The sequence below is a fragment of the Entelurus aequoreus genome, linkage group LG20, assembly GCF_033978785.1.
Source record: "Entelurus aequoreus isolate RoL-2023_Sb linkage group LG20, RoL_Eaeq_v1.1, whole genome shotgun sequence".
NCBI lineage: Eukaryota > Metazoa > Chordata > Actinopteri > Syngnathiformes > Syngnathidae > Entelurus > Entelurus aequoreus.
In genome coordinates this window covers 25,573,338-25,599,511 of record NC_084750.1, presented here as the reverse complement: position 1 = coordinate 25,599,511, position 26,174 = coordinate 25,573,338, and the positions used below count along the sequence as shown (strand labels likewise).

The 26,174-nt window shown below is 42.3% G+C and overlaps 1 protein-coding gene across 13 annotated transcripts in view; it reads left to right on the top strand.

Moving 5' to 3' along the window:
• Nucleotides 1-1,509: 1,509 nt before the first annotated feature.
• The window catches only part of cspg5a (chondroitin sulfate proteoglycan 5a), a 33,370-nt gene continuing 8,705 nt past the window's right edge, over nt 1,510-26,174 (top strand). The window contains exons 1-9 of one of the 13 annotated variants that reach the window (XM_062029735.1): nt 1,510-1,539; nt 7,107-7,262; nt 9,835-9,886; nt 9,955-10,092; nt 10,335-10,656; nt 13,118-14,012; nt 20,174-20,362; nt 23,963-24,119; nt 25,250-25,306. In XM_062029735.1, coding sequence (XP_061885719.1) covers nt 10,476-10,656; nt 13,118-14,012; nt 20,174-20,362; nt 23,963-24,119; nt 25,250-25,306 — 1,479 coding nt within the window. In that variant the 5' untranslated portion in view covers nt 1,510-1,539; nt 7,107-7,262; nt 9,835-9,886; nt 9,955-10,092; nt 10,335-10,475. Of the gene's footprint in view, nt 1,540-7,106; nt 7,263-9,834; nt 9,887-9,950; nt 10,093-10,215; nt 10,657-13,117; nt 14,013-20,173; nt 20,363-23,962; nt 24,120-25,249; nt 25,307-26,174 lie in introns of those variants that run through there. The other 12 variants (XM_062029736.1, XM_062029737.1, XM_062029743.1 and 9 more) reach the window with 12 other exon arrangements.

The following is a 26,174-nucleotide window of genomic DNA, read 5'->3' as shown; positions in this document are numbered from 1 at the left end:
TTATCGGTATCGTTTTTTTTATTTTTTTTTTATTAAATCAACATAAAAAATAAGATACACTTACAATTGGTGCACCAACCCAAAAAACCTCCCTCCCCCATTTACACTCATTCACACTCATTCACACAAAAGGGTTGTTTCTTTCTGTTATTAATATTCTGGTTCCTACATTATATATCAATACAGTCTTCAAGGGATACAGTCCGTAAGCACACATGATTGTGCGTGCTGCTGGTCCACTATTAGTACTAACCTTTAACACTTAATTTTACTCATTTTCATTAAATACTAGTTTCTATGTAACTGTTTTTATATTGTTTTACTTTCTTTTTTATTCAAGAAAATGTTTTTAATTTATTCATCTTATTTTTTTTTGTAAATTTTTTTAAAAAGGACCTTATCTTCACCATACCTGGTTGTCCAAATTAGGCATAATAATGTGTTAATTCCACTGTATATATCAGTATCGGTAATTAAGAGTTGGACAATATCGGATATCGGCAAAAAAGCCATTATCGGACATCCCTAATTTTAATTCATATTTATGTTGTGTATCATACTTGCCAACCCTCCCGAATTTTCCGGGAGACCCCCGAAATTCAGCGCCTCTCCCGAAAACCTCCCGGGACAAATATTCTCCCGAAAATCTCCCGATTTTCAGCCGGAGCTGGAGGCCACACCCCCTTCAGCTCCATGCGGACCTGAGTGAGGACAGCCTTTTTTCACGTCCGCCTTACCACGATATAAACAGCGTGCCTGCCCAATCCCGTTATTCCATACGAGGCGTCCGGCATACCGCCGATGAGCATGGTGCAGATGGAGAAGATCTTCTCGGCGTCGGTGTTGGCGCACACGTTGCCAAAGCGACGCTGGTCAGGCTGCTGAGGGTAAAGTAGAGGGCGGTGATGTACGAGCTGCGCACCGACGGGCCGCCGACCGTGTTGTTGACGTAGGGCATCTCCAGATGTTTGCCCAGCTCATGGAGCCATCCTTGGGGAAGAGACGGGAGGACAAGAACTAAATCATCCAGACGAGATAAATTGTATTATGTTTATCTTCCCTAAAAATAAATATATTAATTTAAAAAAAAAAATTTTAAATATGTTTTTACTATATTTTGCTAAAAACATAAAAATTAATTGTATTTTTTCTGACTCCTTATTACATCCAGCAATAGAATTATACATGAAAATAAACATATTTGAAATAATTAATTTTAAATTATCATAATTATTCATTTAAAATGACCATATTTAAATATTAAAATAATTGCTTGTTTATCAACAACTTTAGCATTTTATTCATTACATTTTGAAGCTCTCAGAAGCCAAGTTATGTTATATTCCTTAAGATTTATTTATGCAAGTTTGAAGTATCAATTATCTAAACAGTTTTGTTTGCTTATTTTCAGGATGTATATATGAAATACTTGACTTGGTGAATTCTAGCTGTAAATATACTCCTCCCCTCTTAACCACGCCCCCGCCCCATCCCCGACCACCCCCCATCTCCCGAAATCGGAGGTCTCAAGGTTGGCAAGTATGTTGCGTATATATTATAAGAATATAATTAATAAAAATACATTATATGAACTATGTGTACTATTAGCCATGTCATGCTAAATCGTATCTCTATTAAGTTCCATTCCAAAGTAAGTTATTTTTTGTGTCCCACATGATTCTATTGGCACTTTAAAAATAATCGCTGACATCCGGCCGCTAATCCGTCCATCAGCGGCAGATTGACCGTAAAGACGTTATGGAGATGTGGGATTTACTCCGTGTCACAACAACATGCTAGCATGCTAGCAGCTAGCAGCTAGCCCACTTGACTCCGCGCCAATTGTCGTGTTACAACAGTCACGTGACTACAGCTCACCTCCCGGGCAAACGTGGCCGCCGCTGAATTATCTATGAGGAGGCAGAATCACTCTTTTTTTTTTTTTTAGACTTTGAATCGTCTCCTGAGCCAGAAGGACGTAATACATTGGTACAAACTACTTCCGGTGTATATGATTATGTATATTAGTATGTTAATTAATTATGTATGTTAGTTAACATGTTAGTATGTTAATTAATTAGTATGTTAATAATACCAGACGTGGTTGTGTGTAGCAAAATGGCGTCGTCGCGCTTAACTTGCTTTTGTTTTTAGCTGGATGGGTAAGGGGTGTGGTCAAGCTACCCTTGCTTCCGCCCTAGTTGGCAAACACAAAAACAACAATAAACGTTCACCGACACACAAACACGCTGTAGTCCACGCCATGAGTGTGTGGTAGTCGTGTAGTTAGCCGTGTAGCACTTTGCTTCAATTCTATGAAGTCCAGGTCCATGACAGGGGTGTCCAAAGTGCGGCCCGCCATCTCGGCTCAAAAAAATAATGAATAAATAAATGTGTATTATTGACCCATTGAAGGCTCCAATTACGTCGCATCAAATATTCCACTTTGAATAGTGGCACACCGTATCATTATAGGTGACCCACCATATCATTTCATGTGGCCCGGCACATCATTTATTGTCATACTTGCCAACCTTGAGACCTCCGAATTCGGGAGATTGGGGGTGGGGTTAAGGGGGAGGAATATATTTATAGCTAGAATTCACTGAAATTCAAGTATTTCTTATATATATATAACATATACATATATATATATATATATATATATATATATATATATATATATATATATATATATATATATATATATATACTTGACTTTCAGTGAATTAAATAAATATATATATATATAGCTAGAATTCACTGAAATTCAAGTATCCATCCATCCATTTTCTACCGCTTGTCCCTTTTGGGGTCGCGGGGGGCGCTGGAGCCTATCTCAGCTACAATCGGGCGGAAGGCGGGGTACACCCTGGACAAGTCGCCACCTCATCGCAGGGCCAACACAGATAGACAGACAACATTCACACTCACATTCACAGACTAGGGCCAATTTAGTGCTGCCAATCAACCTATCCCCAGGTGCATGTCTTTGGAATTCAAGTATTTCTTATATATATATATATATATATATATATATATATATATATATATATATATATATATATATATATATATTATCCAATCGCGATTCTCACGTTGTGCGATTCAGAATCGATTCTCATTTTTTAAAAATCGATTTTTTTATTTTTTTTTATTTGAAAAAAATTTCATTTTTTATTTTTTAAATTTTTTTATTAATCAATCCAACAAAACAATACACAACAATACCATAACAATGCAATCCAATTCCAAAACCAAACCTGACCCAGCAACACTCAGAACTGCAATAAACAGAGCAATTGAGAGGAGACACAAACACAACAGAACAAACCAAAAGTAGTGAAACAAAAATGAATATTATCAACAACAGTATCAATATTAGTTACAATTTCAACACAGCAGTGATTAAAAATCCCTCATTGACATTATCATTAGGCATTTATAAAAATAAAAAAAAAGAACAATAGTGTCACAGTGGCTTACACTTGCATCGCATCTCACAAGCTTGACAACACACTGTGTCCAATATTTTTACAAAGATAAAATAAGTCATATTTTTGGTTCATTTAATAGTTAAAACAAATTGACATTATTGCAATCAGTTGATAAAACATTGTCCTTTACAATTATAAAAGCTTTTTACAAAAATCTACTACTCTGCTTGCATGTCAGCAGACTGGGGTAGATCCTGCTGAAATCCTATGTATTGAATGAATAGAGAATCCTTTTGAATCGGGGAAAAATCGTTTTTGAATCGAGAATCGTGTTGAATTGAAAAAAAAATCGATTTTGAATCGAATCGTGACCCCAAGAATCGATATTGAATCGAATCGTGGGACACCCAAAGATTCACAGCCCTAATATATATATACACATATATATATATATATATATATATATATATATATATATATATATATATATATATATATATAGATATAGATATATAAATATATAAATAAAATAAATACTTGACTTTCAGTGAATTCTAGCTATATATATATATATATATATATATATATATATATATATATATATATATATATATATATATATATATATATATATAAAATAAATACTTGACTTTCAGTTAATTCTAGCTATATATATATATATATTTATTTTATTATATATATATATATATATATATATATATATATATATATATATATATATATATATATATATATATATATATAATAAATAAATACTTGAATTTCAGTGTTAATTTATTTACACATATACACACACATAACAATCCTCTACTCGTTGTTGTATAGAACTGAAATTCTTGTTTCCAATCATTTTGGAATTTGCAAGCATACTTCTTCTTCTTACTCGTCGTTGCCATAACTGTCTCTTCTTTGTTCTTCGTCTCCTCCTTGTTGTGTGTGCAGTTGTGCACTCTCCAAAAGCCGTAGATGTTAAAACGTGACTGGGCCGGCACGCTGTTTATATAGCGGAAAAGCGGACGTGACGACAGGCTGTCCTCACTCAGGGCCGCATGGACTTGGAGGGGGCGTGCCTTTGTTGTCCGGCTGGAAATCGGGAGAAATTCGGGAGAATGGTTGTCTCGGGAGAGGCACTGAAATTCGGGAGTGTCCCGGAAAATTCGGGAGGGTTGGCATGTATGTTTATTGTGGCTTGCCAAATCATTTAATGTGACAGGCTGCATCATTTCAAGTGGCCCGCCACATAATTTAAAGCAGGGGTCACCAACCTTTTTGAAACCAAGAGCTACTTCTTGGGTACTGATTAATGCGAAGGGCTACCAGTTTGATACACTCTTAAATAAATTGCCAGAAATAGCCAATTTGCTCAATTTACCTTTAAAGGCCTACTGAAACCCACTACTACCGACCACGCAGTCTGATAGTTTATATATCAATGATGAAATCTTAACATTGCAACACATGCCAATACGGCCGGGTTAACTTATAAAGTGCAATTTTAAATTTCCCGCTAAACTTCCGGTTGAAAACGTCTATGTATGATGACGTATGCGCGTGACGTCAATCGTTGAAACGGAAGTATGCGGACACATTGAATCCAATACAAAAAGCTCTGTTTTCATCTCAAAATTCCACAGTATTCTGGACATCTGTGTTGGTGAATCTTTTGCAATTTGTTTAATGAACAATGAAGACTACAAAGAAGAAAGTTGTAGGTGGGATCGGTGTATTAGCGGCGGACTACAGCAACACAACCAGGAGGACTTTGAGATGGATAGCAGACGCGCTAGCCGCCGACCTCACCTTGACTTCCTCCGTCTCCGGGCCGCGGACCGCATCTATGATCGGGTGAAGTCCTTTGTCGCGCCGTCGATCGCTGGAACGCAGGTGAGCATGGGTGTTGATGAGCAGATGACGGCTGGCTGGCGTAGGTGGATAGCTAATGTTTTTAGCATAGCTCTGTGAGGTCCCGTTGCTAAGTTAGCTTCAATGGCGTCGTTAGCAACAGCATTGTTAAGCTTCGCCAAGCTGGAAAGCATTAACCGTGTATTTACAGGTCCATGGTTTAATAGTATTGTTGATTTTCTGTCTATACTTCCAGTCAGGGGCTTATTTCTTTTGTTTCTATATGCAGTTAAGCCCGATGCTATCACGTTAGCTCCGTAGCTAAAGTGTTTCGCCGATGTATTGTCGTGGAGATAAAAGTCACTGTGAATGTCCATTTCGCATTCTCGACTCTCATTTTCAAGAGGATATAGCATCCGAGGTGGTTTAAAATACAAATCCGTGATCCACAATAGAAAAAGGAGAGAGTGTGGAATCCAATGAGCCAGCTTGTACCTAAGTTATGGTCAGAGCGAAAAAAGATGTGTCCTGCACTGCACTCTAGTCCTTCACTCTCACGTTCCTCATCCACGAATCTTTCATCCTGTCTCAAATTAATGGAGTAATCGTCGCTTTCTCGGTCCGAATTGCTCTCGCTGCATTGAAAACAATGGGGAAATGTGAGGAGCCTTTCAACCTTTGACGTCACGCTACTTCCGGTACAGGCAAGGCTTTTTTTATCAGCGACCAAAAGTTGCAAACTTTATCGTTGATGTTCTCTACTAAATCCTTTCAGCAAAAATATGGCAATATCGCGAAATGATCAAGTATGACACATGGAATGGAACTGCTATCCCCGTTTAAATAAAAACATCTCATTTCAGTAGGCCTTTAACTCTATGTTATTATTAATAATTAATGATATTTATCTTTGTGGAAACACTGATCATCTTAATGATTTCTCACATTAAATATATATAGAAACAGATAAATATCAATATGCAACACTTTATTTTTATATTTTCTCAAAGTGCACATTTTTCAAATTGAACATTTTCAAATGATCACTTCTAAGACAGTCTTGTGAAATCACAATATCCCATTTTAGCTAGCTAGCCACTAACATTTTTTTTTAACAAATCATGAATTACTTTGCACCATGTTTGTACAAATAATAACTCATGTAAAATTTAAAAAATAATTTATGGAACATCATTAGTAATTTTTCCTGATGAAGATTATTTTAGAATTTTGATGACATGTTTTAAATAGGTTAAACTCCAATCTGCACTTTGTTAGAATATATAACAAATTGGACCAAGCTACATTTCTAACAAAGACAAATAATTATTTCTTCTAGATTTTCCAGAACAAAAATGTTAAAAGAAATTCAAAAGACTTTGAAATAAGATTTAAATTTGATTGTACAGATTTTCTAGATTTGCCAGAATATTTTTTTTGAATTTTAATCATAATAAGTTTGAAGAAATATTTCACAAATATTCTTTGTCGAAAAAACAGAAGCTAAAATGAAGAATTAAATTAAAATTTATTTATTATTCTTTACAATAAAAAAAATAAATGTACTTGAACATTGATTTAAATTGTCAGGAAAGAAGAGGAAGGAATTTAAAAGGTAAAAAGGTATATGTGTTTAAAAATCCTAAAATCATTTTTAAGGTTGTATTTTTTCTCTAAAATTGTCTTTCTGCAAGTTATAAGAAGCAAAGTAAAAAAAATAAATGAATTTATTCAAACAAGTGAAGACCAAGTCTTTAAAATATTTTCTTGGATTTTCAAATTCTATTTGTGCTTTGTCTCTCTTAGAATTAAAAATGTCGAGCAAAGCGAGACCAGCTTGCTAGTTGTGGGGAGGCGGGGCCGGCGGACCGACGGCGCCCGCTCCAAGATGGCGGCGAGGAGGCGTGGACAAGCGGGCGGCAAGGCGGGGCGCACTGGGAGCAACGCCGCAATCAGCATAAGGTACGTGGAGCGCGCAGCTGTGGACAGTGCAATCACCCTCTCGGACCATATAAAAGGGTGAGAGACGTGAACATCAAGGGAGGAGATGGAGAAAGACGGCGGACGGGAGGAAACCATCCTCTGCTGCCACGCAAACGACGGCGACGTGCTGCTTAAAAGCAGACGGCGGACGGGAGGAAACCATTCGTGTGCTCACGTGAGAAAGAAGGCAGCTGTTGAAAAGCACGCAAAAGACTGTGATTGAAATAATAAAGAAGTCTAAACCGTCTCACGACAATGTCTTCCCCGGATGGTCCTGAGAACCCGCACGACAGTTAGGACTGTCACACTAGTAAATAAATAACATTTAAAAAATAGAGGCAGCTCACTGGTAAGTGCTGCTATTTGAGCTATTTTTGGAACAGGCCAGCGGGCGACTCATCTGGTCCTTACGGGCGACCTGGTGCCCGCGGGCACCGCGTTGGTGACTCCTGATTTAAAGTGACCCGCCATATCATTTATCAATTAAACATTTCATATCTTGTAAATGAAGTTTTCTATGACAAAAAAGGCATAAAACAACCAAAAAAACATGACCAAACAATAAAAACTTGTAATCGACAAATAGATCTTAAGTCGAGCTAGGGTAGGGGAGTCAAACTCGTTTTATTGAGGGCCACATTGCAAATATGGCTGCCCTCAGGGGGGCCACTTATAACACGGAATATATGCATATAATAGCCTTGTTACACAATCTGCATAGGCAGCTGTTTTTAATGTAATCTTTTTTTACTAACAGATGGTGGAGAACTTGCTTTGACACATTAAGTCAACGTAAAAAGCAGATTTTTGAATGTTTATTGATTACCCACCAAAAAACACAAATGATGTGGCATGCCAAATAAAATGATGTGATGTCGCCTGTTACAATAGACCATGCGGTTTGCCAAATTAAATATGGCGGGTCACATTAAATGAGACAGTGGGCAACGTTAAATGATGTCGCCTGTCACCTTAAATAATGCGGCAAGCCACAATAATTTATGTGGCCTGTCACATTAAATGATGCGATGCGACAAGCCACCTTAAATTACGTGACTGGCCAACTTAAATTATGTAGCGGGTCACATTAAATGAGACAGTGTGCAACATTAAATGATGTCGCCTGTCACATTAAATATAGCGGCAAGCCACAATAAATTATGTGGTGGGCCAAATTAAATAAATCAGCCTGTCACATTAAATGATGCGATGCGACAAGCCAATTTAAATGACGTGACTGGCCACTTTAAATTCTGTGGTGGGTCACAGTAAATCATACAACGGGCTACCTTACATGATATGGCAAGCCAAATTAAATGATGTGGCGTGTCGCGTTAAATTATGTGGCAATCGACCTTAAATGACATCGTGGGCCACCTCAAATTATGTGGCGGGCCATTTTAAATTATGTAGCGGGCCACAATAAATGATTTGGCGGGTCACTTTAAATTCTGTGGTGGGCCACTTAATTGATACGGTGGGCCACATTAATTGATACAGTGGGCCAATTTAAATGATGTGGCCTGTCACATTAAATGATTTGGCAAGCCACAATAAATGATGTGCCGGGCCATGTTAAATTATATGGTGGGTCACCTATAATGATACGGCGTGCCACTTTAAATGATGTGGCCTGTCACGTTAAAGGACGAGACGGGCCATTTAAAATTTTGCGGCGGGCCCCTTTAAATTATGTGGCGGGCCACCTTAACTTAAATGGTGGGTCACATCAACTGACAAGGTGGGCTACTTGAAATTATTTGTCCTGTCACATTAAATGATGCGGTATTCCATGTTAAATTATGTGCCGGACCACATTAAATGATATGGTGGGTCACCTATAATGATACGGCGTGCCACATTAAATGATGTGGCCTGTCACGTTAAATGACGAGACGGGTCATTTTAAATTACGCGGCGGGCCCCTTTAAATTATGTGGCGGGCTACATTAAATGATATGGCAGGTCACTTTAAATTCTGCGACGGGTCAACTTAATTGAGACGGTGGTCCACTTGAAATTGTCTGACCTGTCACATTAAATGATGCGGCAAGCCACCTTACTGGACCACTTTAAATGATGAGATGGGCCATTTAAAATTAGGTGGCGGGCCACATTAAAATTATGTCAGATCTGGCCCCCGGCCCTTGAGTTGGACATGTGATCTAGACACTTAAGCGTTGAAAGTAAAACAAACACTTTACTTTTACTAGTGGGGCCTTTTTGGACCCCTAAGAATTTTAGTGGGATTTTTTTTTTAACTATCATTGCTAAAAAATAATAATAATAATGAATCAAAATAAAAGTTATGAATTATTGGCCAATTTAAGGCTCCAATTATTTTACATCAAATATTCCACTTGGAATTTTTTTGGGGGGGAAAATATTGCATATGTTATGTAATTGCCATAAAAACCAGGGTTTTGACAAAAAGGGCATATAAAGAATGTACTTTATTGTCATTAGACCTGAAGTTGATCTAGACATTTAAAGTGTTGAAGAAAAACATTAAAAAATATATATATATCTGACTTATTTTTAACATTTTTAGGCTTGAGACCCTTCCGGGTCCCTGGGACCAAACTTGAGAAGTTTAAAAAAAGGTATATATTTTATTGGTTTTGAAAATGAAAAATATCAAAATGGCCCCCGCATGTTTTCATTTTTATAGTGTGCGGCCTTCGTGGAATGCCATCCATCCATTTACTACCGCTTGTCCCTTTTGGGGTCGCGGCGGGTGCTGATGTTCCCTTTGGTCCACGCCACGCCCCCTTGTTTGCGGATGACGTCACGCGACGAAGACAGACAAGTTGGTGAAAGTTGGAGATGATGATGATGAAGTGAAAGGAAGAAATGTTTGCTAAGTTTTAAAATATGATGATGATGATGATGATGGATGTATGAAAGGAGGGGGGAGGAGGAAGAAGGGACAGGACCCCCCCCCCTACCCCGACCCCCCCTTCCTCGCTCCTCCTCCTCCTCCCTCCCAGAATCGGAGCATCCTGCTATGTCTTTCTCTTTCGCTCTTTCCGTCTCTTTCATTCACTCCAGTCCGAAGTGAGCCGACGCTGGGACCGAACCCGAAACCCCCCGAAAGGTCCCGGACACACCGGCGCGCGCCTGCAGGAGACGATGGAGCCGTGAGCCGAATCCGAGCCGAAGCGAGACGAGCCCGAGCTGCCGAGCGAGGCGATGCTGCAGAGTGGACCGAGTGAAGAAGACTCCTGTCGCGCACACGCCTCACACGCACTTTTCTCAGCTTTGGACCGCGCGTGCACGCCCAGCATGGAGCCCGACTCGTCGTGCGCGGGAGGATGCCGACGCACGCGGCTGGCGCGCGTTCTTCTCCTGCTGCACCTGATCGCCGTGCACGGTGAGTAAGACACGCACGAGCATGCCGTTTCCTTGGCGCGCGTGCACGAGCTGTCACGTGTGTTGCTTCGAAAAAAACAACAACACTTGACAGGAAGATGAATATTAATGGCGCCTATGTAAATGAGGTCACGTGACTGCCGAGACAGCAACCGCGGGCACGCCGTGTCGCTGCTCACTTACGAGTACGCTTGAAATCAGGTCACCGCGTGGCGTGCACGCGCACGGCTGCCGCTCCGCGCAGATGGGCGGTGTCGCGCACGCGTCCGGCAGGAGGAGGCACAAATTGGGCACGCACGTGAACGACGCACACGCGCGGTGGACGTGCGCGGGCGTGCTGTGTGCACGCACCCAAAGGCTCTTTGTCTGACGGGGGCGCGTGTTCGTCGGCACGTCGGATAAATGCAGGCCCGTGCACGAGACTTTCAAGTGGATTTTTGTTTTTTTAGTGCAACATGACACAGGTGTCAATCAATCAATCAATCAATATTCGTGAAGTATTCTTCTTAGTTTGCACAAATCTGCTCCATAAAAAAGTGCTTGGAGGAGTTGGGTCTGGAAGAATTACAGCACATGTAAAAAAAAAAAATTAAAATAATATTTGTTGACTTCTCTCTTCCTGGAGGTGTCCCAATACTTTTGTCCATGTGGTGTCTCAGAATGATGCTGAGCTAATGCTAAGCTTGCCTGTTCAAGATGGCTGACCACGTCAAAGACGTTGGAAGTGGCCACCTGTCAATCATCTCGACTTCCTGTTAGCCGTTACTTCCTTGCCGCCCCTCCCCCCATACGTGTCAACACGCGGGAATGGTCCTCTTTGTCTCCATGGAAACCACAACACGTCCTCCTGATTGGTCGTTGTTCTCCTGCGCGACCGTCCGAACGAACTCGGTGAACTCGAGCGTCGAGTGCACCTGCCTCCAGCGCGGGAAGCGGAGCGTCGCCGTGGAAACTGCATCCCTGCTTAATGTGCGCATGGATGCTGGCGAGGCGGACGTCGTTTCCGCGGCAACGCATCCTCCGCCTCCACTTGACCGCCTGTGGAGTCGAAGATGAGAGGACCAGGATGATGACGACGTTTGTGCGCGTGGCCATCAGATGGCGCCACTTATCAGTTAGCGAGCTAGCCAGTCTTGAGGCGCTAAAATCTGTTCATGTTGTTCAAATAATGTGTGTGTGTGTGTGTGTGTGTGTGTGTGTGCTGCAGTGGATTGTGGGTCAGATGTGAGGATTAACCCGTGAGCGACCTCAGCCCGAAAGAAGAAAAACAAGCATCCAATGAACGCCAAGGCGCTAAAGCCGCGGTGCCATGGGGAGGCAGATGCTGTGGATGTGTTGCCATGGTTACAGATATTGCCGGTTTTTGACGGCACGGATGTTAAGGATGTTCTTGTTTCCGGAAGACTGAGACGACTTTCCGTCATGGTCAAGCGGCTGGCAGCGGACCTGGCAGGACACCATCTCGTACACTTGCCAGCTTTGATCGTGACTTCGCTTGTGAGCAGCGTTTTTCCAACCGTTTACACAAACACACAAGACTGACTCACACAAACACACAAGACTGACTCACACAAACACGCACAATATGCTGGAACCTCCATTTATGATTGTTTTGAAAAAGCCCACAAACCAGCCAGGAAAGAAGGAGGGATTAGCTGTGGACTTAAAAAGGACTATTGGCATCTATGGCTAATTTGGCATTGTTAGCTTTGACAGCTAGCAACACGTCTATCTTGTTTATTCCCACAATTGTCGTACCTTGCTTAGAGATCACTTTGTGTGATCAGAAACACTTCAAATGTGTCCTAAAACTCTCGCAGTCCTGCTGTATAGCTCCTAAGTCTCAAGGCAACCGCTTTGCGTTAGCGTTATAGCGAGTTAGCCTACGGCTTGCGGCACCTTTCACTTCGAGGATTTTATCCGCGATGGGAGCTTCGTCTTTAAATTTGATGAGACAATACTTTTTTGGGAAAATATTATCATAGATTAGATTATTACGGCGAAGGAGAAGGCACTACCAGGACACAAGCCGATGAAGGTTTGCTAGTTTGTGCTAAGGCCAACGACAACTGTAAGGTGGTCCCAGAGTGTTCATAAAATGCCACGAATATTCGCTGACACAAGGTAAAAACAATTACGTTTTTTTATGTTTTTCTATTGTAGCAACATGGTTGTTAACGTATATACATATATCTACACATAAATACATATATACACATTTTTACATAAGTACACATCTATACACATATATACATATATCTGCATCTACATATATGTATACACATACATATACACATATATATACATAAATGTTTACATATATATGTTGGCTATGTGGCGGAAGGGGAGAAGCTAACTAACCTAAGTGGTTGCAATATGAGATTAAAAAGGAGAGAAGAAGAATCAAACACGTGATCTCACTTGGTGTGTGCGCGAGCTCACTTCCTGTCGTGTGTTTACAGGAGGTGTCATGGCGACCAACTCCACCCAGCTGGACGCCGCCACCGCCGGCAACGGTACCGCCGCGCTTGGCGAGCAGGAGGGCGCCGCTGATGTGGTCGCCGTGGCAACCGGCCCGAGCGCCTGGGTCGCGCCCGACGTTGTTGTCGCCGTGACCCCGAGGGCGGGCCGCGTGCCTCGTGCCGGAGGGGCGGACGAAGGGGGAAGCGGCTTGTTCGGTGAACCCGCGCAGGAAGTGGGCGTGGCCTCACCGTCGCAAATCAGCCCTGAATCGGCCGAAACGGAGCTCCTGTTGCCAAGCAACCCTGTCAAACAGGACGTGGGAGAAGAGGAGGGGCGTGCGGCGCACAGTGACCCGCCGTGGATCCACGACAAGGACATCGCCGTTTTTGACCTAGACCCATCCTTCACCAGCGCCGCTACCACCCGCCCCCCCAACCCCGATGTCCTGCACGTGGACTTCTTTGACCCGTCCTCCCGCGGACGCAACCTCGACTTGGCTCCGCCCTCCACATCGTACCCAGCTCACGAGCTTCAGGGCGGCGACCCGACTTCCTGGGCCATGCCGGACAACTACGACTACCTCACACCGTACGAGGACGGGGCGTCGCCCACGGCCGACGAGTACACCGACGCCACCACTGCCGCCGACGCCTACGAGAGCGACGGCTCTCCGGTTCGATCCAGGCCGCGGGGTCCGGGTCCGGTCAGACCGAACTTCCCCGCCGGGGTGCCCCCGGCCGCGGTCCCACTAGACGGTTCCGATGGAATGGGCGGGTGTCGGGTGGGCTACCGGCTGGTCAACGCCTCATGTCGCTCGCCCTGCGACTTTGTGCCCAACTACTGCTACAACGGAGGACAGTGTTACCTGCTGGAGGGCGCCGGAACCTTCTGCAGGTAACGTACGACAACCTTTGTGTGGGTGTGTGTGTGTGTGTGTGTTTGCGTGTGTTTAAGTTTGTGTGTGTGTGTGTGTGTGTGTGTGTGTGTGTGTGTGTGTGTGTGTTTTTGTTCGTGTGATGGGCGTTGAGAATGAAAGACACTTTAAAATGATTCAACAAATGAAAAACACTGAGAGGTGGAGTACACACTCAGTGACTCATAACCTGACAACGCTGCCAAAGTGTGTGTGTGTGTGTGTGTGTGTGTGTGTGTGTGTGTGTGTTGATATGCAGCTTGATACAATTATGTTTGCATGCAGTGAATTAGATTTCATAATAATAAAATCCTCTGCACAAACACACGCGATTAGGAGAAAATGTGTGTGTTTGTGTGTGTGCAGGTTATTTCCAGTCAACAAGGTTAAACTCACACACACACACACACACACACACACAAACACAAACACACAAAGGACAGTTACAACTGCCAGCAAGTTCAGGACTCACACACTGTTGTTGTTTGACATTTTCAAGTAATCTCACACACGCACACACGCACACGCACACACACACACACACACACACACACACACACACACACACACACACACATACACACACACACGCACACACACACACACACACACACACACACTCAAACAAAAGGATACACGCACACACACCTACACAAGCACACACACACACATCTGCACGCAAACACACGCACACACATGTGCACGCTCACAAACACGCGCACACACGTGCGCGCTCACAAACACGCGCGCACACGTGCGCGCTCACAAACACACGCACACACAGAAACAAATTTGCACACACGCACATGCACACACAACACACAAATGCACGCGTAAACACGCGTACTTAAACATGCGCGTGCGCACACAAACATGCGCACACACACGCGCATATACACACACAGGCGCACGTACAACACACACACATACTCACACATGCACATGGACACACACGCTTACACGCATGTGAGCATACAAACACACACACGCTTACACAAACAAAAACACGCGTTTACACGAACATGCATGCACACAAACACACACACATGCGACAAACCAAAAAGAGTTTTCAGTACAAGAGCAGACATACAGTATTCAGTTTCAGGGGCGACCAAAAAAAGGCAGTAAAAGTAAACATGGGGGGTCGGGGGGACTGACGCCATCACTGCGATGTTCCGTACACCATCATACCACCAGGGGGTCAAGCGGCGAAGGCCTGGGGTGGGCTGTGTGTGCCTATCTGTGCAGTAGTGGTCCACGGGTGCGTGTTTTGTCCATAAGCCGCTCAACATCCACAGACAGAGACAACATCCCAGGTGTTCTCGAAGAAGTAGGAAACCGGTCCCTCACGGGGGTCTTTACAGCCCGGCCCGACTTGTAGACAAGGACTGTTACTGCTTTGGGGCGAGCAAACACATTCCAATGGATTCGTCACTCTCAACGTGATCCCGATTTCACCTTGCCGAGCGGAAAGCTTCTTCGAGATGCTATCCAATTTGCGATTCAATTCAGAGATGGCCCCACAGCTCACATCCCTTAGGAGCCAAGTTGAGCGTTTTATCAGTTCTATAGGCGCAAATGAAATCGGGCTGGTGAGTTCAAGTTAGTCCGTCTTCATCAGCCTGTGATGAAGATGAGGAAGATGGCGTCATGTTAGGCGGGGCGGGGGTCACTTGGGGACAGACTGCGGGGGAAGCGGTGACAAAACTAAAGCCCGTTTTTTTATTTTTTTATTCCTGCATGCGATGGAATGAGAGACAAGTTGAGTTGCCATGACGACGTAACCCCCCCCTCCCCCTTCTCTTCTGAGATATTTGCAGCCCCTCCCCCATCTGTCTTACATAAACCTTCTTCTTTGTGTGCCTCCAACATGTCACACACACACACACGCACGCACGCACGCACGCACAGGCACACAGCATCACTTGTTGCCACAGCAACAGCCCCACATGTACTTGCATACTTACACTTATTACACTATTTTGAGTACATAAGTATGTTCATACTGAGAAGTACAGTACACTTCAGGACACAATGTTTACTTTGTAGACTTCAGCCACACCTTTATTTGGATGTGCACTGAAATTAAATTAAATGAGTACACTTAAATAAGTATACTGTAAAACTGTCTATTTAGTGTCTGAGTGTGTGATTTTTGGTAGTGTAGTGTTGTGTCCCACGTTGTGCACTTGCTGTAAAATGATGACCTTCTTCTTCTTCTCTCCTTTTTAACGATACATTGCAACCACTCCAGTTAGCCCCTCCCCTTCCGCTACGCAGCCAAGATGGCGACTATTGAGGGCGGTGAGTGTCCGTCGCTGCACACTCGCCATTTTGAGCGCTCCGAGTGCAACATCCTGGTACCGGAGACACGAGAAATGCTGAGTGTGCCATTTTGGCGGTGTGGCGAAAAGGGGAGGGGCTAACTGGAGGGGGTTGCAATACAACCTTAAAGAAGGAGAAGAAGGTCGATATTGTGCTAATTATTCATAGTTAGTGTACAAAGATAGTAAAAAAAGGGTGCCCAAAGTGCGGCCCGTGTTTTAATATTAGCATAGATTTTGAATCAAGAATAATTTTGAATCGATTCTAAATTGAATTGTTACAGCCCTAGTTATAATGCTGGCTTTTAAACCGTTTTTTCAGAGTAACATATTTTGGTACTTGACGCATGTTACAGTTAGCATTTTAGCATTTTTTTTTTTAGCTAATTTTGCAGGCATACACCTCAGTGTCATGTATTTTGCTTATTGTTGAATTATACATGTTAGCATGCTATTGTTAATATGCAAGCTTTTTATAGCCAGGACCTTAGGCATACTTTGGTAGCTGATGCATGCTAAAAGTAGCATTAGGGGTGAAAAAAAAAATTAGATTTTCGAATGAAACACGATTTTTATTTGTAACGATACTTAATTATTTAAAAAAAAAAAAAATCGATAAAAAAAAAAAAAAAAAAAAACTTTTTTAAATGTCTGTCCTACTTGCACCCAAGTTATTTAAAAAGTATGGATCTTGAATTGAGAATTGTTTTGAATTGAGAATCGATTCTGAATCGAATCATCTCCCCACAAATTTGAATCAAATTGTGTAATGCCCAAATATTCACAGCCCTAGTTAGCTAGCTCTTTAAACCATTTTTCAGGTCCGCACCTCAGAGTAATAATATATTTTGGTACTTGACGCATGTTACAGTTAGCATTTTAACATGCTAACATTACATGCTAGATTCTTTTTTTTTTATAACTAATTTAACAGGGATACACCTCATTGTCATATATTTGGCTTCATGTTAGCATGGTAATGTTAATATGCTAGCATTTTTTTAGGTAGGTATATACCTTAGTCATATTTTTGTAGTTGATGCATGCTAACACTAGCTAGTAGAGATGTCCGATATCCGATATTCCGATATTGTCCAACTCTTAATTACCGATTCCGATATCAACCGATACGATATATACAGTCGTGGAATTAACACATTATTATGCCTAATTTTATTGTGATGCCCCACTGGATGCATTAAACAATGTAACTTTACCATGAATTGATTAACGTGGACTCCGACTTAAACAAGTTGAAAAACGTATTCGGGTGTTACCATTTAGTGGTCAATTGTACGGAATATGTACTGTACTGTGCAATCTACTAACACAAGTTTCAATCAATCAATCAAAAACAAGGTTTTCCGAAATAAGTGAACAACTTCAACTCCAGTTATGGAAAAAAGTGCCAACATGGCACTGCCATATTTATTATTGAAGTCACAATGTGCATTTTTTTTTTTTAACATGCCTCAAAACAGCAGCTTGGAATTTGGGACATGCTCTACCTGAGATAATCCTGATACCCATTACAACTATGGGAAATACTATACTTTGACTTTCACAAAGTGCATTATTATTTTTTATTTTTTAAACATGCCTCAAAACAACAGCTACAAAAACAATGAAGGCACACAGCTTCAGTCCGGAGTATACTACGTCCGTTTTTTACCGGATATGTACCGCTCCGTACAGCGGCGTTTTAAAAAGTCATTAATTTTACTTTTTGAAACCGATACCGATAATTTCCGATATTACATTTTAAAGCATTTATCGGCATTTTTCTCTACTAGCTAGCATTAGGGGTGTAAGAATAAATACATTTTTAAATTAATCACGATATTTATTTGTAACGATTCTTAATCGATTAAAAAACCCATCCAAAATCAATTCAAACCCCCTCACCCAAAAAAAACGTTTTAAATATTTCTGTCCTCTTACTTGCACCCGATGTTATTAAAAAAGTATGGATCTTGAATCGTTTTGAATCGAGAATCGATTCTGGATCGCATCGTTACCCCAAGAATCGAATCGAATCAAATCGTGTGGTGCCCAAAGATTCACAGCCCTAGTTAGCATGCTATCTTTTTAAAACAGTTTTTCAGATACACACCTCAGAGTAATATATTTTGGTATTAGACGCATGTTACAGTTAGCATTTTAACATGCTAACGTTACATGCTAGTTTTTTTTTTTTTTTAGCTAATTTAGCAGGTATACATGTCAGTGTCATACATCATGCTAACGTTAGCATCTTTGTTTTTTTTTAGCTAATTTAGCAGGTATACCGTATTTTTCGGACTAGAGGTCGCAGTTTTTGTTCATAGTTTGGCCGGGGGTGCGACTTATACTCAGGAGCGACTTATGTGTGAAATTATTAACACATTACTGTAAAATATCAAATAATATTATTTAGCTCATTCACGTAAGAGATAGACGTATAAGATTTCATGGGATTTAGCGTTTAGGAGTGACAGATTGTTTGGTAAACGTATAGCATGTTCTATATGTTATAGTTATTTGAATGACTCTTACCATAATATGTTACGTTAACATACCAGGCACCTTCTCAGTTGGTTATTTATGCGTCATATAACGTACACTTATTCAGCCTGTTGTTCACTGTTCTTTATTTATTTTAAATTGCCTTTCAAATTTCTATTCTTGGTGTTAGGTTTTATCAAATAAAGTTCCCCAAAAAATGAGATTTATACTCCAGTGCGACTTATATATGTTTTTTTCCTTCTTTATTATGCATTTTCGGCCAGTGCGACTTATAGTCCGGAGCGACTTATACTCCGAAAAATACGGTACATGTCAGGGTCATGTATCATGCTAACGTTGGCATCTTAGTTTTTTCAGCTAATTTAGCAGGTATACATGTCAGTGTCATATATCATGCTAACGTTAGCATCTTAAGTTTTTTTTAGCTAAATTAGCAGGTATACATGTCAGTGTCATATATCATGCTAACGTTAGCGTCTTAGTTTTTTTAGCTAAGGTATACATGTCAGTGTCATATATCATGCTAACGTTAGCATGTTCGTTTTTTTAGCTAATTTAGCATGTATACATGTCAGTGTCATATATCATGCTAACGTTGGCATCTTATTTTTTTTTAGCTAATTTAGCAGGTATACATGTCAGTGTCATATATCATGCTAACGTTAGCATCTTAAGTTTTTTTTAGCTAAATTAGCAGGTATACATGTCAGTGTCATATATCATGCTAACGTTAGCGTCTTAGTTTTTTTAGCTAAGGTATACATGTCAGTGTCATATATCATGCTAACGTTAGCATGTTCGTTTTTTTAGCTAATTTAGCATGTATACATGTCAGTGTCATATATCATGCTAACGTTGGCATCTTATTTCTTTTTAGCTAATTTAGCAGGTATACATGTCAGTGTCATATATCATGCTAACGTTAGCATCTTCGTTTTTTCAGCTAATTTAGCAGGTATACATGTCAGTGTCATGTATCATGCTAACGTTGGCATCTTACTTTTTTTGAGCTATTTAGCAGGTATACGCCTCAGTGGCATATATCATGCTAACGTTAGCATCTTAGTTTTATTTAGCTAATTTAGCAGGTATACGCTTCAGTGTCATATATCATGCTAATGTTAGCATCTTCGTTTTTTTAAATAATTTAGCAGGTATACGCCTCAGTGTCATATATTATGGTATTTCACCAATGCTAACTGTAAGCATGCTGGAGTTAGCATGTTAGCACACTAGCCTTTTTAGTTGTTTTTGCTCATATTTTTTTGTTACGCTATCTGCCGCTGACTGACGTCTGGCCCCCGCCCACCCAGGTGCAACGTGCAGGACTACATCTGGCACAAGGGCGCGCGCTGCGAGGCGGTGGTGACGGAGTTCCAGGTGATGTGCTTGGCGGTGGGCACGTCGGCCGTGGTGGCGCTACTGCTGTTCATGATGGTGGTCTGTTTCGCCAAGAAGCTGCATGTGCTCAAGACGGAGAACAAGAAGCTGCGCAGACGCAGGTGAGCCAACGACGACGCGTTCTGACGCGGCCGCCGTTTTCGCGCACACCTGGTTAAACGACCCGTATGAAGTTGGTGGGGCCAATTTTTACACGGTTGGTAAAATGGCGTCAAGGAAAGGAGGAGGGTGAGGAAAGTAAAGTGAAGCAGGCTGACAGGGGGAGTGTGTGTGTGTGTGTGTGTGTGTGTGTGTGTGTGTGTGTGTGTGTGTGTGTGTGTGTGTGTGTGTGTGTGTGTGTGTGTGTGTGTGTGTGTGTTGGGGGGGGGGGAAGCTTGGCCACTGCCTCCACAGTGTTTTAGCAGCCGTCTCCATAGCGACCGCTGAGCAGCGGCCTGCTGGAATCGAACATGCAAATGTGAAGTGGAGCGCTGAACCGTTAGCGCCAGCTCCCACGCTATGGCTCTATTTTTAGCCGGGAGGGGGCTTTTCACTGTTGGGGTGGGAGGTGGGGTGGGGGTGGGGCGGGGGGGTCCTGAGTTGGTGTGATGATGAAGGCCGAGATGGCGACAAGACGCTGGCGACAAGACATTCTGACAAAGAAAAAAGGATGATGTCATTGCTTCTCCGCATCCAGCTGAAAGTAGGCCAGTCTGAGCGGGAGGCGGGTTGGGGGGGATCAGGGGGAGGTGGGGCTGACCTACATGCAGCTGTGAAACTTGGATAAAGAGAAACAACCTCGTCAAATAAAAGACGAGGAGGAAGGACAGGGGCGTGGTTGAGGACGATGAGCAGACAACGCTCATGAAAGCGTCAGAGACCCTCCCTCCTAAATAGCACTGTTAGTTAGCGTGTTCATGCTAACGCGGGGCGGCGCCGATGGACCCCAAACCACCAAGACCACCCGCACTCACATCTTCATCCTTTCCTCTTTTGCAAGACCGCCGAGTGACGGAGGAAATGGGAAGAAAACCCGGACATAAGCGGGGGAGGAAACTGGGCAGCAAGTTATCAGGAGGTGTAAGGGAGCAAACAGGAAGTAAACAGAATGTTGCAGGAAGTAAATAGAAAGTCAACGAAAAATAGACCGCAAGTAAACAGGAAGTCTGTTTTAAAAAAAATGCATGGACTGATCAGGACCTATCAGGAAGTCAACAGGAAATAATGAGAAAGTAGACAGAAAGTATCAGGAAGCAAATGACATATAAGTAGAACGTAATCGGGAAGTAAAATATGAAATAGGCAATAAGTAAACGGTAGTAAGCAATAGGTAACCAAGGAGTAAAAAGGAATGATCTAAAAAGGAAACAATAAGTAAGTAACAGCGAAATAACAGAACGTAAGCAGGAAGTAATCAGGAAATAAATGGGAAGTATCAGAAAGTAAACAAAATAAAGGCAAAAACAAAGTAAGCAGGAAGTAATCAAGAAGCAAACAAAAAGTAAGTAATAAGTAAACAAGAAGTAACCAGGAAGTGAGCAGAACAAAAATCAGGAAGTAATTAGGAAGTAACAGTATCTGAGAGTAATTAGAGTGTAATCAGGCAGTAAGCGCAAGATAAACAAGAAGTAATCAGGAAGTATAACAAGGTAAACAGTAAATAATAAGGAAATAAACAGGAAGTAAGCAGTAAGTTATCAGGAAATCAACAGAAAGTAATCGGGAAGTAAACAGTGTGTAATCACAAAGTAAGCAGTAAGTAATCAAGAATTAAACAGGAAGTAAACAGCAAGTAATCTGGAAATAAATATGAAGTAAGCAGTAAGTAATCAGGACGTAGACAGGAAGTAAGCAGTAAGTAATCAAGAATTAAACAGGAAGTACACCGCAAGTAATCTGGAAATAAACATGAAGTAAGCAGTAAGCAATCAGGAAGTAGACAAGAAGTAAGCAGTAAGTAATCTGGAAGTTAAAAAAACTAAACCATAAGTAATCAGGAAATTAACTTGAAGTAAGCAGTAAGTAATCAGGACGTAAGCAGTAAGTAATCAAGAATTAAACAGCAAGTAAACCGCAAGTAATCTGGAAATAAACATGAAGTAAGCAGTAAGTAATCAGGAAGTTAAAAAAAACTAAACCATAAGTAATCAGAACATTAACTTGAAGTAAGCAGTAAGTAATCAAGAAGTAAAAAAAACCTAAACCATTTGTAATCAGAACATTAACTTGAAGTAAGCAGTAAATAATCAGGAAGTACACAGAATGTAAACATAAAGTAAGCAGTGAGTAATCAGGAAATAAACAGGAAGTAATCAAGAATTTAACAGGAAGTAAACCGCAAGTAATCTGTAAATAAACATGAAGTAAGCAGTAAGTAATCAGGATGTAAACCATGAGTAATCAGGAAATTAACTAGAAGTAAGCAGTAAGTAATCAGGAAGTAAGCAGTAAGTAATCAGGAAGTAAACTGGAAGTAAGCAGTAAGTAATCAGGAATTAAACACGAAGCAAACCGCAAGTAATCTGGAAATAAACATGAGGTAAGCAGTAAGTAATCAGGAAGTAGACAGGAAGTAAGCAGTAAGTAATCAGGAAGTAGATGGGAAGAAAGCAGTAAGTAATCAGGAAGTTAAAACAACTAAACTATAAGTAATCAGAACATTAACTTGAAGTAAGCAGTAAGTAATCAGGAAGTAAACAGGAAATAAACATGAGGTAAGCAGTAAGTAATCAGGAAGTAAACAGTAAGTAAGCAGTAAGTAATGAAGAATTAAACAGGAAGTAAACCGCAAGTAATCTGGAAATAAATGTGAAGTAAGCGGTATGTAATCAGGAAGTAAACAGGAAGTTAACCATGAGTAATCAGGAAATGTACTTGAAGTAAGCTGTAAGTAATCAGGAAGTAAACTGGAAGTAAGCCGTAAGTAATCCGGAATTAAACAGGAAGTAAACCGCAAGTAATCTGGAAATAAACATGAAGTAAGCAGTAAGTAATCAGGAAGTAAACCATGAGTAATCAGGAAATTAACTTGAAGTAAGCAGTAAGTAATCAGGAAGTAAACAGGAAATAAACATTAAGTTAGCGGGATGTAATCAGGAAGTAAGCTGTACATAATCACAAGTATATCTAGCTGCGGTCGCGGACACTCTAAGTCACGCCCACTTTAGGTCTAAGTCGCATCCACTTAAAGACGCGCCCAAAGGGGTGACCACAACGAAAGTGAAGCGTATACGTAACACAGAAATAAAAAATAAATAGGTTTTGGTTTTGGTTAGGATTAGGGTTGTATATAATCAGCCGAAAAAGCAATATATTCAACATGCGAAATAATAACCAACATGGTGCATTGCATTCGCCATCTTGGATCACGTTACAAACCAAGTGTCCACTCTCGTATTGTCAGCGCCGCTGTGGGCGTGTCTTTAACACACGGTTCACTTCCGTTGTTGTCACCCAGAGTGGGCGCGACCTAGAATAGTGTCTGTGGCTGTAGCTAGACCCTTCTCCATAATCAGGACGTAAACAGGAAGTAATCAGGACGTAAAAGGGAAGTAGCGGCAGTGTGAATTGGTTTTCTTCTCAGACTCAATGTTTTGCTTCTCCTGTCAATCTAAAGCTGCTTTCTTGCTGTGTTTTGCCCCGCCCCCTTTTTGACTTCCTTCTCTTCATCCTTTCCCTCTATGACCCTCCCCCCCCCAACCCCCGACCCCCTCCGTGCCCAGCAGTAAGTACCGGCCCACGTCGGAGCAGCACAATGATAATTTCTCGCTGTCCACCATCGCTGAGGGCTCCCACCCAAATGTAAGGAAACTGTGCGACACCCCTCCTAACGCCCCCCATGCCCGTGCATTGGCTTACTATGATAACATTATCTGTCAGGTAACGTCTTCTCGCCTCTCTCACCCTTTTTCTGCATCTGTACCCTCTCCCGACCTGAACTGACTCCCCCTTACCTCCCCTAATGCATGGGCATGAGTATCCGAGTATCGATACTCAGAGGCGAGCGTGAGGAGGAGGCGGGGGTGCTCGGAGAGTGATGGAGGGTGGCGGAAGTGTAAACAAAATCATCCAATTGCAGGCGCTTGCAGCCCGTCGCCGCGGCGACACACTCCCGCCACCTTTCACTCCTTCGCCGCCGCCATATGCCCCCGACCTCGCCTCTCGCATCGGTAAGTCCTGGCATGACGCGCGCCCCCGGCGCCCATGCCAGTCACCGCAGCTCTGCTTCGCTGTCTGCTAACAAACTTGTCTTGTTTATCCTGAAAGTGGGCGGGGAAGGGGGAGGGGCCACACACTGACGGCCCTGAGGGGAACATCAGGATAAACATCTGAAATGCAAGACTAACTGTAGCATGGTTAGCCAGTAGCCTAGCTTGGTTGCCTAGCGTGGCGGAATGGCGTAAAAAAAGAACGGTGTGGCGCACATTTACATTTTGTTTTTTTACGCCATTCGGCAGCATGGTCGCTCCGGCCGAGGTTGAATGTGTTCTGTTTCTGCATTCTGGTAGGAGTGGTACCTCCCTCTAACTGAACAAATGACATCTTCACTTTAACTGTCGCACACGTCTCAGCAAAACATCTCAACAATGTCGCTGCCAACAGTCCCCACCCACCCCCCAAAAAAAGTCCTGCTGTGCACAAAAAAAATTAATTTATTGTATTTAATTTCTAAAAAAATTTTGGATTCGCACCCCTCCTCAATAGGGGGCAGCATTTTGCCACAAAGTTGTGCTGTAGAAAGGAAGCTAACGCTAACTTCCTTAGCATTGAAATATAAAAACAATTCTGCTATTAAAGTATTTTTGTTTCATTTGTAGAAGAAAATCGGTCTCGTTAAAACATGACAAATTCAATTCGAAGAAGAGTTCTTCGTTTTTCTCTTCCTGTCTGCTTCGTCTTTCTCGCTGCAAGCTCCGCCTCTTTGTCTCTCTACGCCCTCCCTTTGTCACTATGACGATGCTTTTCTGCTTCAAAAAGTATAACCTTTGACCCCCCCCCCATCCCCTCAGAAAACCATGAGCAGATACACGTGGGAGTGTAAGACCAAAGAGGAGTCCGACTGCGAGGTAAGACCAGACCACCCCGCCCCCACCTCGTCAGATAGCCCCGCCCTCTCACCTTCCCAATCAGCTCTGTGATTGTTAGTGTGGCCCTGTCAACCAATCATCCGCTGCCTCAGCTGTCAGTGAAACCAAACCCGCAACACGATAATGACCACTCCCACAATTAGCTCATCACAACCAAACATGGCTGCCTCCTGTCAATCAGAAGTTGACCACACCCCCGGTAGTGTAACAACGTGGCTTAGATGTTGTGGCTAATCAGGTGACCTCAAACAGTCATGCCCCGCCCACTCCTCTAATACAATCAATGAATAGACTTTATTTCCTGTAAGGAAAATCTGTCCGTAGGATTGAGAAGGACCTCTAAGTATTCCTTCCGACGCCTGATTGTATCCTCAGTTGAGGTCAGTTGAGGTAAACAATGAAGGTGTCGGAGGGTTTGCCAGGGCTCTCTTCACCACACTTGTCGTCCAGCGCCAAAGCCAAGTGCCCCTGTCAGCTGCTCCAAGAGCCCCACAAGCCATTTGTTCTTCAGCTGTCCACCATCGGATTTAAGGGGTTGCCGCCGCGACCGGCATCAACCCCCTAGCGACCACGGCTCCGATCGGTTGCCACAGCAATGGAAGCACAATATACGGCCCATTCGGACATAATATCCTCGGCATTTGCCGGAAGTGTGAATTGAAGAGTCAACCAACGGGAGACTCTGCCAAACGTTCCTGGGGGAGGATGCCTGACCGACCCAAGCGTATTGTCACAGTTGGTCAGGCATCCTCCCCCGCCATCTCATCCAAATCAGTTGCCTGCCAAACCCGTCCCTAGCGGAGGTTTTAAAAACTCTTCAGTGGCAAATCTTTTGGGGTGGATGAGT